Source organism: Triturus cristatus, chromosome 2_2, assembly GCF_964204655.1.
Source record: "Triturus cristatus chromosome 2_2, aTriCri1.1, whole genome shotgun sequence".
Taxonomy (NCBI): Eukaryota; Metazoa; Chordata; class Amphibia; order Caudata; family Salamandridae; genus Triturus; species Triturus cristatus.
Window position 1 is genome coordinate 921,181,522 of NC_140582.1, and position 13,488 is coordinate 921,195,009.

The 13,488-nt window shown below is 42.3% G+C and overlaps 1 protein-coding gene across 2 annotated transcripts in view; it reads right to left on the reverse strand.

The window, feature by feature from the left end:
* Positions 1 to 216: 216 nt before the first annotated feature.
* The window catches only part of SLC34A2 (solute carrier family 34 member 2), a 156,668-nt gene continuing 143,396 nt past the window's right edge, over positions 217 to 13,488 (reverse strand). For both annotated transcript variants that reach the window (XM_085642312.1, XM_085642311.1), the window contains one exon: positions 217 to 2,556. In XM_085642312.1, the coding sequence (XP_085498438.1) occupies positions 2,002 to 2,556 (555 nt within the window). In that variant the 3' untranslated portion in view covers positions 217 to 2,001. The remainder of the gene's footprint in view (positions 2,557 to 13,488) is intronic.

Sequence of the window (13,488 nt, forward strand, 5' to 3'; positions counted from 1 at the left end):
ATGAATATCTCAACAGACCCCATCACACTTCGTGTGAACTCTCATGGTCCTCCTGAAGACCAATTTAGAACAGGACTGTTTTCAGGTATTGCGCCAACTGCAAAGTACAAGCATTCATTCATTAAGCAAAATCCATTTTCTTTATGTTTTCAGCCTTTTCTTTTCTTCACATTCTCTCATTGGACGCCAATCTATTAATAAAAGTCTACCAATGGATCACATTTAAAATTGTATTGCAAATTGTATACAGATTCATAATTTGTGCAGATAACCATTACATACATTATAGATAGAAAAAGATTACATACTTTTACAATCCAGTGTTTCTGCAATTAACACAACCATTAGACATAATAGTTTTCCTGCATATAACTTAAAATAATAAGCAAGAAGTCTATATACAAATATTCTAACTGTACCTATTTGTGGTGTACAGTGAAACAATAATACATAAGTACAATGTGTATGCGTTGTTGTCAAGCACATAAATTCTGCTAATGTGCCAATGTAAATTGCTGAATATTGCCGGTTTTTTTCGGCACCTTAAATTGGTGAATACATATCTCATTATACTCTGGTTGAGATGGAACTTTTTGATATGGCAAGAGTTTTGGCCAGTTAATAAGAACTACTACTAATTCTTCCATGTCTTGTAGAGATGAAGAAAAAATAAACAGTACTTCACTGTACATTTACAGGGTACTACTTGAAGGAGATCCCTGAAGATCTGTACTCCAGAGTGCGAGGGAAACGTAAGATCTGACACGACAGCCAGACACAATTATTGCTGCTCAATTCTTTGACAAGGGAAGGGTGCTTAGGAGCCATTTTGAAACTGTGAATTTGACCTTCTAATTTTTATCTGTCTTCATTTTATAACAAATCTCTTTGCTTTTATTTGTGGTATTTTGAGGCAAAAGTAGCATTATATTGATGCTCGAAAAAGGAAAGAAAGAACTCCACAGTCACTGCTATTTACAGGTCTGGATTTGTCAACACCCCAGCCTCGTGACATTGGTTCAACCAAAAAACTATTAATCTCTTGTTACAAACTACTGCACGTACCCATACATTATTGTAATGTGAAAATGTGCAGAACATTGTTCATATGTACACAGTACATAAAGTCTGATTTCAATATTGCCAAAGACTACATACAGGATATATACAATATTTAAATATGCATTAGCATCAAGCATCAACTTGAACTGCCTATTATGTTAAATGGGAAACATAGTCACTTATTTACACCCCCTTAGCTAAGTTCGATCACCTTTACAATATATACAATACTCTCACCTGACTCGAGGCAGATCTTGCCTTTAGTACACTTTAGGAGAGGTTCTCATGGGTTATCGTAGTCAGACTCAACAGAAATCTTACCAATTATACACGTATAAAGACTGACAAACTTCGTCATCTACTCGTGTTGACTTTATGAGTGGGCTTTGAGTACTTTCTTTTTCACGTCACCTGATGGACGTAAGGCTGTCATTGTTCAATGCTCTTAGTTGCTCCAATTCAGCTGCACTAAATGCTCAAACCCTGGGGTGCTGCTGTGGGAACAATTACTGAGCAAAAATATGATTGGGACAAATTAAGCTAACTAAGAAGGAAGAGCATTGACTGGTGAGCAGAATATAGAAACCCTTCCACTCACTGGACAGCTCACAATTTTACTTCGGGCCATTACACATTCACTAAAAGTCCCTTTTTGATTGCATGTTTGACTAAAGGATCAGCAGAAATTTACAGCCATTCCTTGAAGTGGGAGGGAGAATGTGGCAGAATTAACTCATTCTGCTTCCTAGTTCTGACAAACCTTCAGAGTACCTTGACCACCATTTCAGGAATTGCATCACCTAGGCAACCTCACTTCTAAATTTGTTTTCATCCTCTTTTAGACTGCTTTGTTGATGAAAAAAATAAATACCAGGCGCATCCAAATAGAATGAGAGTTCATCCTGAGAGAAGGTTTTGGCAGTTCAGAAACAAGTGTCTCTAGAAGCTTGTTTTGAGCTCATATGGTTGCATATGCTTCTTATTGGGTAATTCATCATCAATCGTCACAGTGTTTTCATAAACCTCTAGAGATCTGGGCGGGTTTTCCTTTGTCGGTGCTTCGGCCTCGGTTTTTTTGCAGCACTTACAACAGTAGCAGCAGTGCTGTCCACAAAACAATGTCATTTGTGACATGCGCCTGTCCCAGGGCTCCAGAGAGCGCATCCACTTGGGGAGGAAGTCCCAGGTTTTCAAGAAGGGCGGTAGCACTCCAGGGCACTTCTTCTGCATCACATTAATGACAATTGCGGTGATTATGAGGAGCACGATGGGCACACAAACACCCACCAGGACTCTCCAACCTGCGATTGAGAGTCCAAAGATGATAAAAGGGATGAGGAAAAAACAGAAGATAAGATACACAACAGCAAACCATCTGTAACTCGCTGTCATGTTTCCCAGCCCCTTGGCAAGGCGGATAGGCAGGCGCGTGAATGGAATCGGGTACCAGAGGAGAATCCCAGAAATATTGAAAAAGAAGTGGCATAGTGCAATCTGAAATGAACAGAAACACATAGGTTATTACACAGTGAATTGAGGAATTGGACCTCTTTTTTCTTAGAGTGGCAGTAAAATGTGTTTTCATGTTCTTATGACTTGGACCTGAACTATCTGTTTGCAGTGGGATTTTCTACTTTGCAAACTTTGCACCTATCAATCTGGAGTATTTTAGTGAAGTATACCTCGAGTAATCCATAATAGGTTGGGCGAGGGGAGCCCCTTTAGATGTACTCCATGACAGATATCACAGGGGGTTATTATTTTTTTTTTTTAAAGAAATCGACAGTCTTTCAGTGTTGCACATTTTCAGGAGAACACTTCTAGAAATGTTTTGTGAACTCCTGAATATGTCCATGCAAAAGCTGTACTGCAGATTTTTAAAGCACAATTGTGCATTGCAAATAGCTTTCTCTTTTTTTTTTTTTTTTTTTTTTTTTTTGAATATTTTGCACAGGGAAATCAAGAGAAACATTATTACGCTGAGAAGAAAATTAATCATAGAAAACACAGGAAAGGAACCAAATAGTCACTGCAAGTTCCATATTACAAAAACAGCATTAAATCCCAAAATACAAAATGTAAAACACAGAATTATAACTTCATCATTACATCTCATCAGTTTCCCAGATCGGGCCCCATACCCGAAGACCTCTTCTTTTGGCCCTTTTCCCTTTACATTTATAAAGTGCCTTCTCTAAATTAAAAACATGATGAAGTCTTGCATACCATTCATGAAATGTGTGTGAATCAGCATCCTTCCAATGAGTCGCAATAATTAAACGAAAAATGGCAGAAACCATAAAGCAAAAATAGACTTGGGAAGGATCCAAACATAGGCTAGCATCAATCCCTGTCAAAATCAGAGTAGGAGTTAATCGTGCTAAACCACCAGTGATTTGATTAAGAAATTCCTCTATCTTTAATTTCAAATTATCCAGTTGATTGCACCCACTGAACATGTGAATCATATCTGCCGGACCTTCCTTACATCTGGGACACCAATCGGTTTCCCTTTTCCCCCCACTAAAAAGTTTGGCAGGAGTATAATAAAGCCTAAACAGAGTTTTAAAGTGTTGAGCTTTAAGGTTAGCTGCGAGAAATATTTTCTTTGACAAATACAAAGACCGACAGATATCGACTTCAGGATCCCCAAGCAAGCCTGCCCAAACAGATTCAGAGCTGGCGATATCATCCTTATTGGCATTCAACAAAATTAGGTATAAGTCCTTTACCCGTGGCTGCCTATGTCCAAGCCAATCAAGTATCGGAATATTATCGAGTCCAGTTATTTGAGCCATTGCAGTTTTGAAAATCTCCCTAAATTGTAAATATTTAAAGAATGTCTTGGTATCCAGCCCAAATTGAGTTTGAAGCTCTTCAAAGGATTTTAGTTCAGACTGCACAAATAGATCTCCAATTACATTAATGCCAGCCTGTTCCCAAGTTTTCCCAAGATTATCATAAAATAAAGATGGGAACAGAGACGATCCCCAAATAGCATGATATCTATGCAGCTTGGGAATCCTCAACAATTTACTAATTTTATTCCAGACATTCCAGGCGGTTCTAACAATTTTGAATCGTGTTCTTTTGTAATAACTACCATCTAATTGCCTTAATAAGACACCCGGTGCATGATCCCCTAAAGCCAACTCATAAATAGAAGGAGGGGAATCACTGCTATCAATCGTCAATATAATTCCTACACGGTTTTTTGGGCGGAACAAAACGATCATTTGCTGCAGCATCACAGCCCAAAAATAATATAACATATGTGGGATAGCTAGCCCGCCGCGATTTTGGGGCAGAGTCATGAATTTTATTGATCTCCTGATCTTTTTATATCCCCATATAAACTGGGAGAATATCCCTTCAATTTTTGTAAAAAACTTTTTAGGGGGCTCAATTGGAATGCATCTGAAAAGATAAAAAATTTTAGGAAACATCGTCATTTTAATAGTGTTGGCCCGTCCAATGATAGAGATGTTTAATTTATCTATACGCTTTAAATCTGTGCTTATCTTAGTTAATAGCTGTGTCAAATTGATATCCCAGATAGTTGCAACCTCTGCGCTTATATTTATCCCTAGATAAATAGTCTCCAGAGACCTCCGAGCATCCTTAAACAAGGTATTGCTAGTACAGACGATCTTAGTTTTAGCTGTATTCAGCCTGTAGCCAGACTGGCGACCAAATTCTAATGCCTGAGCCTCGATACGGACCAATGCAGCCTGAGGGTCAGAGGTAACTATGGCGATGTCATCCACATATGCTAAAACTTTTGTACTAAATCCCCTAACCATTATAGGTTGAATAGCCTGATCATTAAGCAAAGCTCTAATCAACGGATCTATATATAAAGCGAACAGAATCGGGGAGCATGGGCAGCCCTGTCTAGTGCCCCGTGAGATCTTAATCCTCCCGGATTCCATCCCATTCATTTGTATTTTGGCATATGGTTGCATATACATGGCCTTTATAGCCGTCAGAATAGAGGGGCCAAAACCATTACTACTTAAGGTCTGCCATAAAAAAGCCCACTCCACCTGATCAAAGGCTTTCTGAGCATCTAACAAAATCAGAGACATTTGACCCCCGAACTGTTCAGTGATATCAAATAGAGAGATCACCCGACGCACATGATCAGTTGTTCCCCGAGCAGGAATAAATCCATGCTGCCATGGGCTAACTAGGGAAGCTATTATTTTTGACAATCTGTTGGCTATGATTTTAGAATATATTTTCTTGTCAGTATTTATCAAAGAGATTGGTCTGTACGAGGCCGGATCCCAAGGCGGTTTCCCTTTTTTCAAAAAGAAAATTAGATTAGTATCCTTCCAAGAATGAGGTGTGGTGCCATGATATTGTACTGCTAAAAACAAGTCCAATAACATATGTGCTAATTCCGGCTGTAAAGCTTTATAAATTTCTACCGGGATTGCATCAGGACCTGCAGCCTTGCCCGATGCCATGGACTGTAATGCCTCATTGACTTCAGCCTGAGTAAATTCTTTTTCTAATTCCTGTAAAACTATAGGGAGGGGGGTAATTAAGCGCTGCCCTATTGCTATTTGAGGATCAGTCTGAGATTTATAGACCTCACCATAAAATTCAGCAAAAACCTGAAGAATATCCTGGGGATCAGTTGCTATATTCCCATTCCGCCGTTTAATCTCCGGGATATTATTAGCGGCCGACCTCTGTTTCAGTTTTAATGCTAGATGTCTTCCGGTCTTTTCCCCATATTCATAATTATCCCTAAAACGAGTTTGATATATTTTAGCGTTCCTATTGTTATATATTCCATTTAGTTTGGCTTTAACCCTTATAACTTCTAATTCGATTAGCTTCGCTGCATCCTTCTGTTTACTTTCAATAGTTTGGAGATGTACTACCTCATTCGTAGAGAGTTCAATCATGAGTTTTTGCACAGTCATCCTATGCTCTGCCGTAAGATGTCCAGCGAAGCTAATGATTTCCCCCCTTAGGCAGGCTTTAAAAGTATCCCAGACGACTTCCCTCGATGCGCTATACCGATTAGCATCAAAAAATTGCTTGGTCCATCCCCTAAGATGATCAAGAAAGCCTTCTGTTACCAAAAGTTTCCTATCAAAGGACCATTTGCTAGGGATATTCAGATGTTCCGGAAGGTCTAGCTCAAGTATCAAAGGGTTATGGTCTGATAGGATCTTTGGAAGCTTACGTATATTAGCGCGATCTATAAGGGAGGTAGATATAAAAAAGTAGTCTAGCCTAACATATTTCTGATGGGGACAAGAAAAGTAGGTATAGCCAGCATCACCTACTACTTTACGAGTCCACACATCAACTAATCCATGGCTCGCTGCTAAGGCTTTAAGGGCCTTAAATACCCGTGGTTTCCTCCCATCATAGCTTACCAAAGATATATCCGATAAGCCTAGATGAATATTAAAATCCCCACAGATTATAAGTGGAGAGGGCCAGGCTGTTAACTCAAGCTCCAACTTGACCCATAGGTCAGAATCATCAAAATTGGAGCCATAGATGGTACATATGGTGACTCTACAAGATAAATAGGCTATAGCCCATCGCCCCCACTTATCTTATAGGGTTCGCTCCACTTCAGGCATCCGAGTGGAGGTGTGGATAGCCACTCCTCTTGTAGTAGTAGTCTGTGAGGAGCAGATCGTCTGCTTATATCCGGGAATATTATTTAGGCCTTTCTTCTGGAAAGGAATATGGGTTTCCTGTTGACAAATGACGTCCACCCCCCATGAGCGAATAACTTCTGCGGATCTATGCCGCTTATCAGCATCGTTAAGCCCCCCTATATTCAAAGAACAGATTCTCAGCTTACCCATCAAAGTAATTTTTATTGCAATGCAGTGATATTAAACATTTTAGTAGCTCAGTAGCAGTCAAACTATACCTTTTTCCTGATTTCCCTGATTTCCCTGGCCTTTTTTCTCCAACCCCATCCCTTCCCACCCCACTCCCTAACCCACAGCTCCCCACCCACCCCACCCATCCCACCCACCCTGAAAATGAAGGCAGCAGACCAACCAGGTCTGTAGTGGATGAATATTGTGCTCTCCCGAAAGTGAAACAAACCTAACGTACCAATACCCCTAGTGCACCAAAAAAAACCTCCCATAACCGAACAGCCCAACATAATCCTATATTTCTGTATCCCTACCGTCCAGCCGAAAAAGGGAACGGAAAGGAAGGAGAGAAAAACAGTATGCTCTATTAGATTAATTATCCCTAAGATGCAGCCTTACCCCCAGAATCCAAAAACTACTTAGCCTTTATCTCAGACGTAAAAAAGCTTGTAGTGTCCCTCCAGATTATTTTTAAGCGGGCAGGGTTTAAGAGAAAGGCCTGAGCTCCCTTCTCTTGGAAAGGCTTAATCATCTGACGTAAGCGCCACTGGCGCTCCACGGTGACATGGCAGAAGTGAGGTCTGACGAAAAAAGAAAACCCCTCAGCTTTTAATTGGGCTTCCGGCCTAGCTCTTTCAAAAACACTCTGCCTTAATAAAAAATTCCGAAAGTAAACCAATAACGCCCTGGGTTTAGCATTAGGTGGAACAGGCTGACGAATAGAAAAAGGAACCCGATGTGCCCTTTGCACCTCCCTGTGCCAATCCCAACCAACCAGATCTGGCAGAGAGGTCTGCAATAATGGAGCGATGTAAGTGCGGGGGTCCGACCCTTCCTTTCCCTCCGGAATACCCAAAAATCTCAGGTTATTCCTACGCTGGTAGTTTTCCCCCTCCTCAAGCTTCCACTGTATATCCATGAGTCGGGCCTCATGAGCATCTACTTGACCTTTAGAGCCGGCTGCTTCTAATTCCAGAGCTTCTGTCCGAGTCTCAATATCAGTCATGCGATCGCTTATGTCTTTGCAAGTCTTTGCGACTTTCCTGATTGCCCCTTGAAGTTTGCGATAGGCGTTCTGCGACCTCTTACTTTCCATCCGGGATTCCTCTCGATGTGCAACCACGCACTGCATAATTGACTCTAACGTAGGAGGAGCCGGCACAAGCCCTGCTTCCAACCCAGTATTTACCTTAGGTTTAATAGTACCCATCAATTGATCCCGAGTGCGTAATCCCAATTCAAGGTCGCCTGATTTTGGCCTTCAAAACTCTTAGGGCATAGACTCATAGAGCGTACCGTTGCTCCAGATCCCGAGGGTAGCTTAGCCTTGTGTTGAGATTGCGACTCATCGCTAGACAAAGTTTCCCCACCTGAATCAGAGGCGGCATCTGACCAAGTTGCATCGGAAAGGGAGAAAAAATCATTTGCCTCCGAATCTCTATCTTTGTCCCACTCCCGCCGTGGGGTCCGGTGACTCTTAAAGCTCCCTTTATATTTTGAGCCATGATCTACCATCTGAGGGGGAGTGCTTTGATCCTTCTCCGTCAAGGCTTTAAGCAGCCCGGCTGGACCCCCAGTTTCTGGACAGAGGGACTGGGGTGTAGGCTTACCCCCCTCTTCAGTGGCACCACCAAATACCGAATACCCCTGGGTGGATTCCTGCAGCTGATCCAAGCCAAGATTCTGCTTATCAGTTGCAGCGTATAGCTGAGGGTCTATAGGTGACATTGCTTCTTGCCGGGAGTGTGCCTCAGCAGGGGGGTTAGATAGTGCCTTGACCGAGCAGTCCATATCCGTATGGAGCTGCAGATTAAGCGTGGGCTCCTTCTGCCCCTCTATCCCCCCACTCAGCTCCTTACCCGGCTCCTTGTGCGACTTCTCAGAGACGCCTTCCTCGCCGACCAGTCCATTGCCATTCCTGTTGGTAGAAGCGGCAGCAGCCTGTACAGCCTGCCCTCTGAGCAAATCAACTACGGATACTGAGGACCGCTGTAGCTGGGGCTGAGTGCTCCCACCCTTCCCCTTCCGGTCCACCGAGGTCTCCGGGAGAGCGTTGGGCTTCTGCTTACGACCGCGCGCTGGGATGTCAGCCTCAGAGGGCAACGCTGGAGGCCCCCGACGTTCTACCGCAGCTCCTGCTTTCGTGACAGATTTCGGCCCCATGGCAGGAACATAAGTTGAAGCAGCGGCTGGCAAGTGAAGGGCACAGAGCCTCTCGATATGTTCCACTCGAAGAAGCAGCTGCTCCGTGTATCGAGCCAACGCCGAAGCCCAGCCGCGTAAGTTGTTAATGCCGCCACTAACTTCTTCAAACATTGAGTTGTTTGTCTATTTCTTTCTTGTTATCTTCGCGCTCAGAGGGATATCACATCCTCCGGTTTGGGGATATTAACATAGTTTGCAATTAGTGCAGCTTTTCGGGAGAGCACAATCGGCTGCAGCAGCCCACTCCTCACTCAGCCGCCATCTTGCCTCCGCTCACATCGCAAATAGCTTTCTCATTGCACTTCCCTTGTTGTTTTCTTTACTTTTCTCCTCCTTTTACAGAGAAGAAACCCATTAGTGCATGTAGACGTGTCACGCTTAAATATATTTGGATTTTTAGTTTATTCACATGGAAAATACCTTTAGCCATATAGAAACTCCTTTCTCTACAACCCTACTAATTGTTGTGGTCTTCTCACCTATTAACACCATGAAAAGTATTTACTGCTAACCATTCAAGAGTAAAGTTCTGACCCCACAAACTCACAAGTCTGTGAGTGTTTACAAATTTGCCAAAATATTCCAGCAATGGAATATAAAACTCCTCACCGTGACGCCACACTATGGTAATACTACATGGGAGTAAATCACTCAACAAGTACAAATTCTCATTCAGTGAATTTCACAGGTGAATTTGCTTTTGTAATTTAGGCGATTTGCAAGTATTTACATGCACAAATGTCTTTGTGAATCTGACCAGCAATGCAAAGATGAATGCAGCAATATGAGGCATATGCACTTGAAATGCATCTACACAGGTGAAAAGCACTGCAAGAAGTATGATTCACAAAATAGTCAAAAAAGGTGAAAAGCCTATATGGGTTAGAGAGAAGTTTAGATCAGGTTTAGGTTAGATTACGGTATTATGTTTAGGCTAAGGTATGCCTGATGGATGATTTAAGGCACAAAGTGCAGGTTAGATTAGGATGCGTGTGAAGGTTAGTGCTAGGATAGGGATAAACATAAGGTAGGGTGTTATGGAAGGTGTTACAGTTCAGTTTTGAGAAAGGCTTATTGTTAGTTTTGGACTGGGTTAATAGAGATGAGGTTAAGGTTTGGTTAGGTAAAGGGTTTGAGTTAACGTTAAAGTATTGGAGTGCTAGAGTACTGGAGGCTGTACGTGGCTGTGTAAGGGATGGTGGAAAAAGAATGTTCATGGGAGCTGGTGCCAAGGTATCTCCCTACCATTTAAAATAGCAGAGCTGGCGTAAAGGAACTGAAGGCTAGGATCAAGTAGTTGTTTGGGGAAAAATGTGAATAAAATGTAATGTGTGTCTATCTACAATTTACAAATCTTGTGGTTAAAACGTGTGAGTCATATCTTTAGCTCTACTTATTTGTTTTTGAACAACACTTTTTGTATTCTGTGTTATATTCAAACTGAGAGAAAGGGAGCAGAAGCTCAGCCTTCCAATAATGTGGGACAGTAGGTGGTGGGACACTGTTAACTGTGAATCTCTTCCCTGAGATGTCTCTTTCAGTCCCTCTCTGACTGTCTTCTTATTCTTCTAGCTTACTAACTGGCCCTTGTTCCTCTTAGTGTCAACCTCTGACTTCCCTTCCATCCTACAACCCTGGTGTTTACACCAAGGGTGTCCTTCTGACGTCTGTGCCTAGAAAAGAATAGTTTTTGAGAAAGATGTGCATTTCACACATCAACATTGCATAGCACAACTCAGCACAATATATCATTACACAACATCACAGGACATCCTGATCATTCCCTCACACATAGCACAATGTTCACAAAGCAGCACAATTGCTGCTAGCAAAAAAGCGAAGACTGAGCCAACTAATTTTAAATACTTGAGAAAATCAGCATTTATGTAATTCATTTGCACTGGATTTCAAATCTGACATCCTGATAATTTTCCTCACACATAGCACATTGTTCACAAAGCAGCACAATTGCTGCTAGCAAAAAAGGGAAGACTGAGCCTGCTAATTTTAAATACTTGAGAAAATCAGCATCTTATGTCATTCATTTGCACTGGATTTCAAATTTGATTTCTTGCTCAATAGACTTTTTCTTCCAACCCATTAATAAAAAGATACCATAGCAGGTCAGGTCACTGTAAGAGGTCTGATCTGATGTTGCAAAAAAGCTTTAAAAGCCAGGCTTGCTCTCTAAGAGCACATCAAATGTGCAGAATCACTGAATATAGCCAGCCAATCGGTAGCTGGCTAGGTCCTTCTGGAAACATTAAGTGATTACTTATGTTTTGGTCTGACGTTAACCAAGACCTTCTGATTTTACTATAATGATATGCATAACATACACGCTTAAAGGGAGCTTTTAGCCAGCTCTTGTCATCCATTGGTCTGTTGTGTGATTCACATTTAGCTTCCGCCCACTACAGCATACAGCATGAGGCAATATTTCAGCCTACTGAAAGATTGGTGTGGTGTGTTTCACTGTTGTGTCTCAATAAAGTTTTGCATGCGCTTTGTTACTGTTGTTTAGTATTGATTTTGAATATCTTATGTCATTTAGAATGTGCTTTTGTCATGTAGAATGTATCTATGTCATGGGTTGGAACAGGAGGGGAGAAGCGGTTGGAGTTGGTTGAAGCTGGACGTGTATTTCCTATGCACCAGTGGGTCTTTTCATGGTATTATTAATTCAACCTTTTAAATACAATTTTCCGACTCCTTCGCCTCTTTACAATTGGTTACCTTCCGTTTGAGTGACTACATTTTGTTCTATCACAATGAGCACATCTGCACACAATGTTGTCCCCTTCAATGCCAGTGTTTTTGTTTTTACTTTATGATTACTTTAGTGTTGCCATTGTGTTCAGAGCCCGAGGTGACAAGCAGTCCCCCTTCTAACAGATGAGAACATAGGACTTGTTATGTTATCTTATGTTAGGAAATTTTTAAAGCGCGCGATTACCAGAGGTGTCTTGGCGCTATCAGAAGAGGTCGGAGAGTGGAAACTTAGATGTTAAATAGGCAGGTTTTTATCTCCTTCCTGAAAGATGTCAATGAAGGAATAGCTCTGAGGTGGGGTGGGATGCTGTCCCAGCGTTTGATGGTATTGAGGACTATACCTCTGCCGCCCCAATGCATCTTTTTGAATGTCGGAACCGCTAGAAGGTTGGCCTTGGCCGACATGAGTTCTCTATTAGGCTTATTTCTCTTGAAAGCTGACCTGAGGAAATCAGGGCCTGAGTTATGCAGTCCTTTGTGGGCCAGGCATAGGGCCTTAAACTTAGTTCGGCTGCGCATGGGAAGCCAGTGCAGCTTGCGAAGTCCCTTCTCAATGGAATGGTATTTAGGAAGCTTAAGAACCAGTCTTGCTACAGCATTTTAGACTAGTTGCAGTCGACTCATATGTTCTTCTAAAACAGTTAGATAAAGAATATTACAATAGTCCAGCCTTGGAAGTACAAGCAGGGTTATTAAAGTTGTTCTGTGGCTGTCTGGGTTAAAAGGAAGAATTTTTCTTATCATTTTAATGATATAGTAAGCTGCAGAAGGGACTGATGATATCTGCGTGCTCATGTTTAGGTTGTCATCAATGATGATTCCCAAATTCTTAAATTTAGTCACAGGGCGGGGTGGTTGTGGCTAAGTATTAGGCCACCAATTGGTGGACGAGGCTGGGGAGGGATTGCAGAATACCATAATCTGTGTTTTCCCAGCATTAAGCTTCAGGCAGTGCCACCGGCCCTGGCAAAGAGCTCGGTGGCACCACCAACCCCTCCCCCTCCCGGGGAGGGGGGGGTGCAGACGAGAACTTTGATAGGGCCGGTTTTGGTTCCCAGTCCGGCCCTGCATGGGGCTAAGGAACGACCCCTGTGGAACTCCACAAGGCAAAGTGTAGGGTAGGGAGTTAAAATTCTCTAATGCTACTGCTTGAGATCTGTCACTGAGAAAGGAGGAAAGAAGCTCCAGGGTGACCCCCTTAACTCCTCTTTCCTTTAGGCAACCAGTGAGAGTGGTATGATCAACAGTATCAAAGGCAGCCGATAAATCTAGTAAAATCATCACTGCTGAGCCTCCGCCATCGACTGCCTTCCTTACTTCCTCCGTTGCCTTCACCAGGGCGATTTCTGTGCTTTGCCTTGGTCGGAAGCCGTACTGGGAGGAGTCCAGAAGCTGATTGTCAAAGATGCATTTAGACAGTTCCAGATTCATTATTTTCTCACAAATTTTTGCAGGGAGAGGTAGTCGAGTGATAGGATGATAGTTGGCCGTGTCGTCTACTTTTAGATTGGACTTTTCTAAGAGAGGAAGGATGGAAGCTTGTTCCAGGCTGAAGGAAATGTCCCGGTGGCAAACATGGTATTAA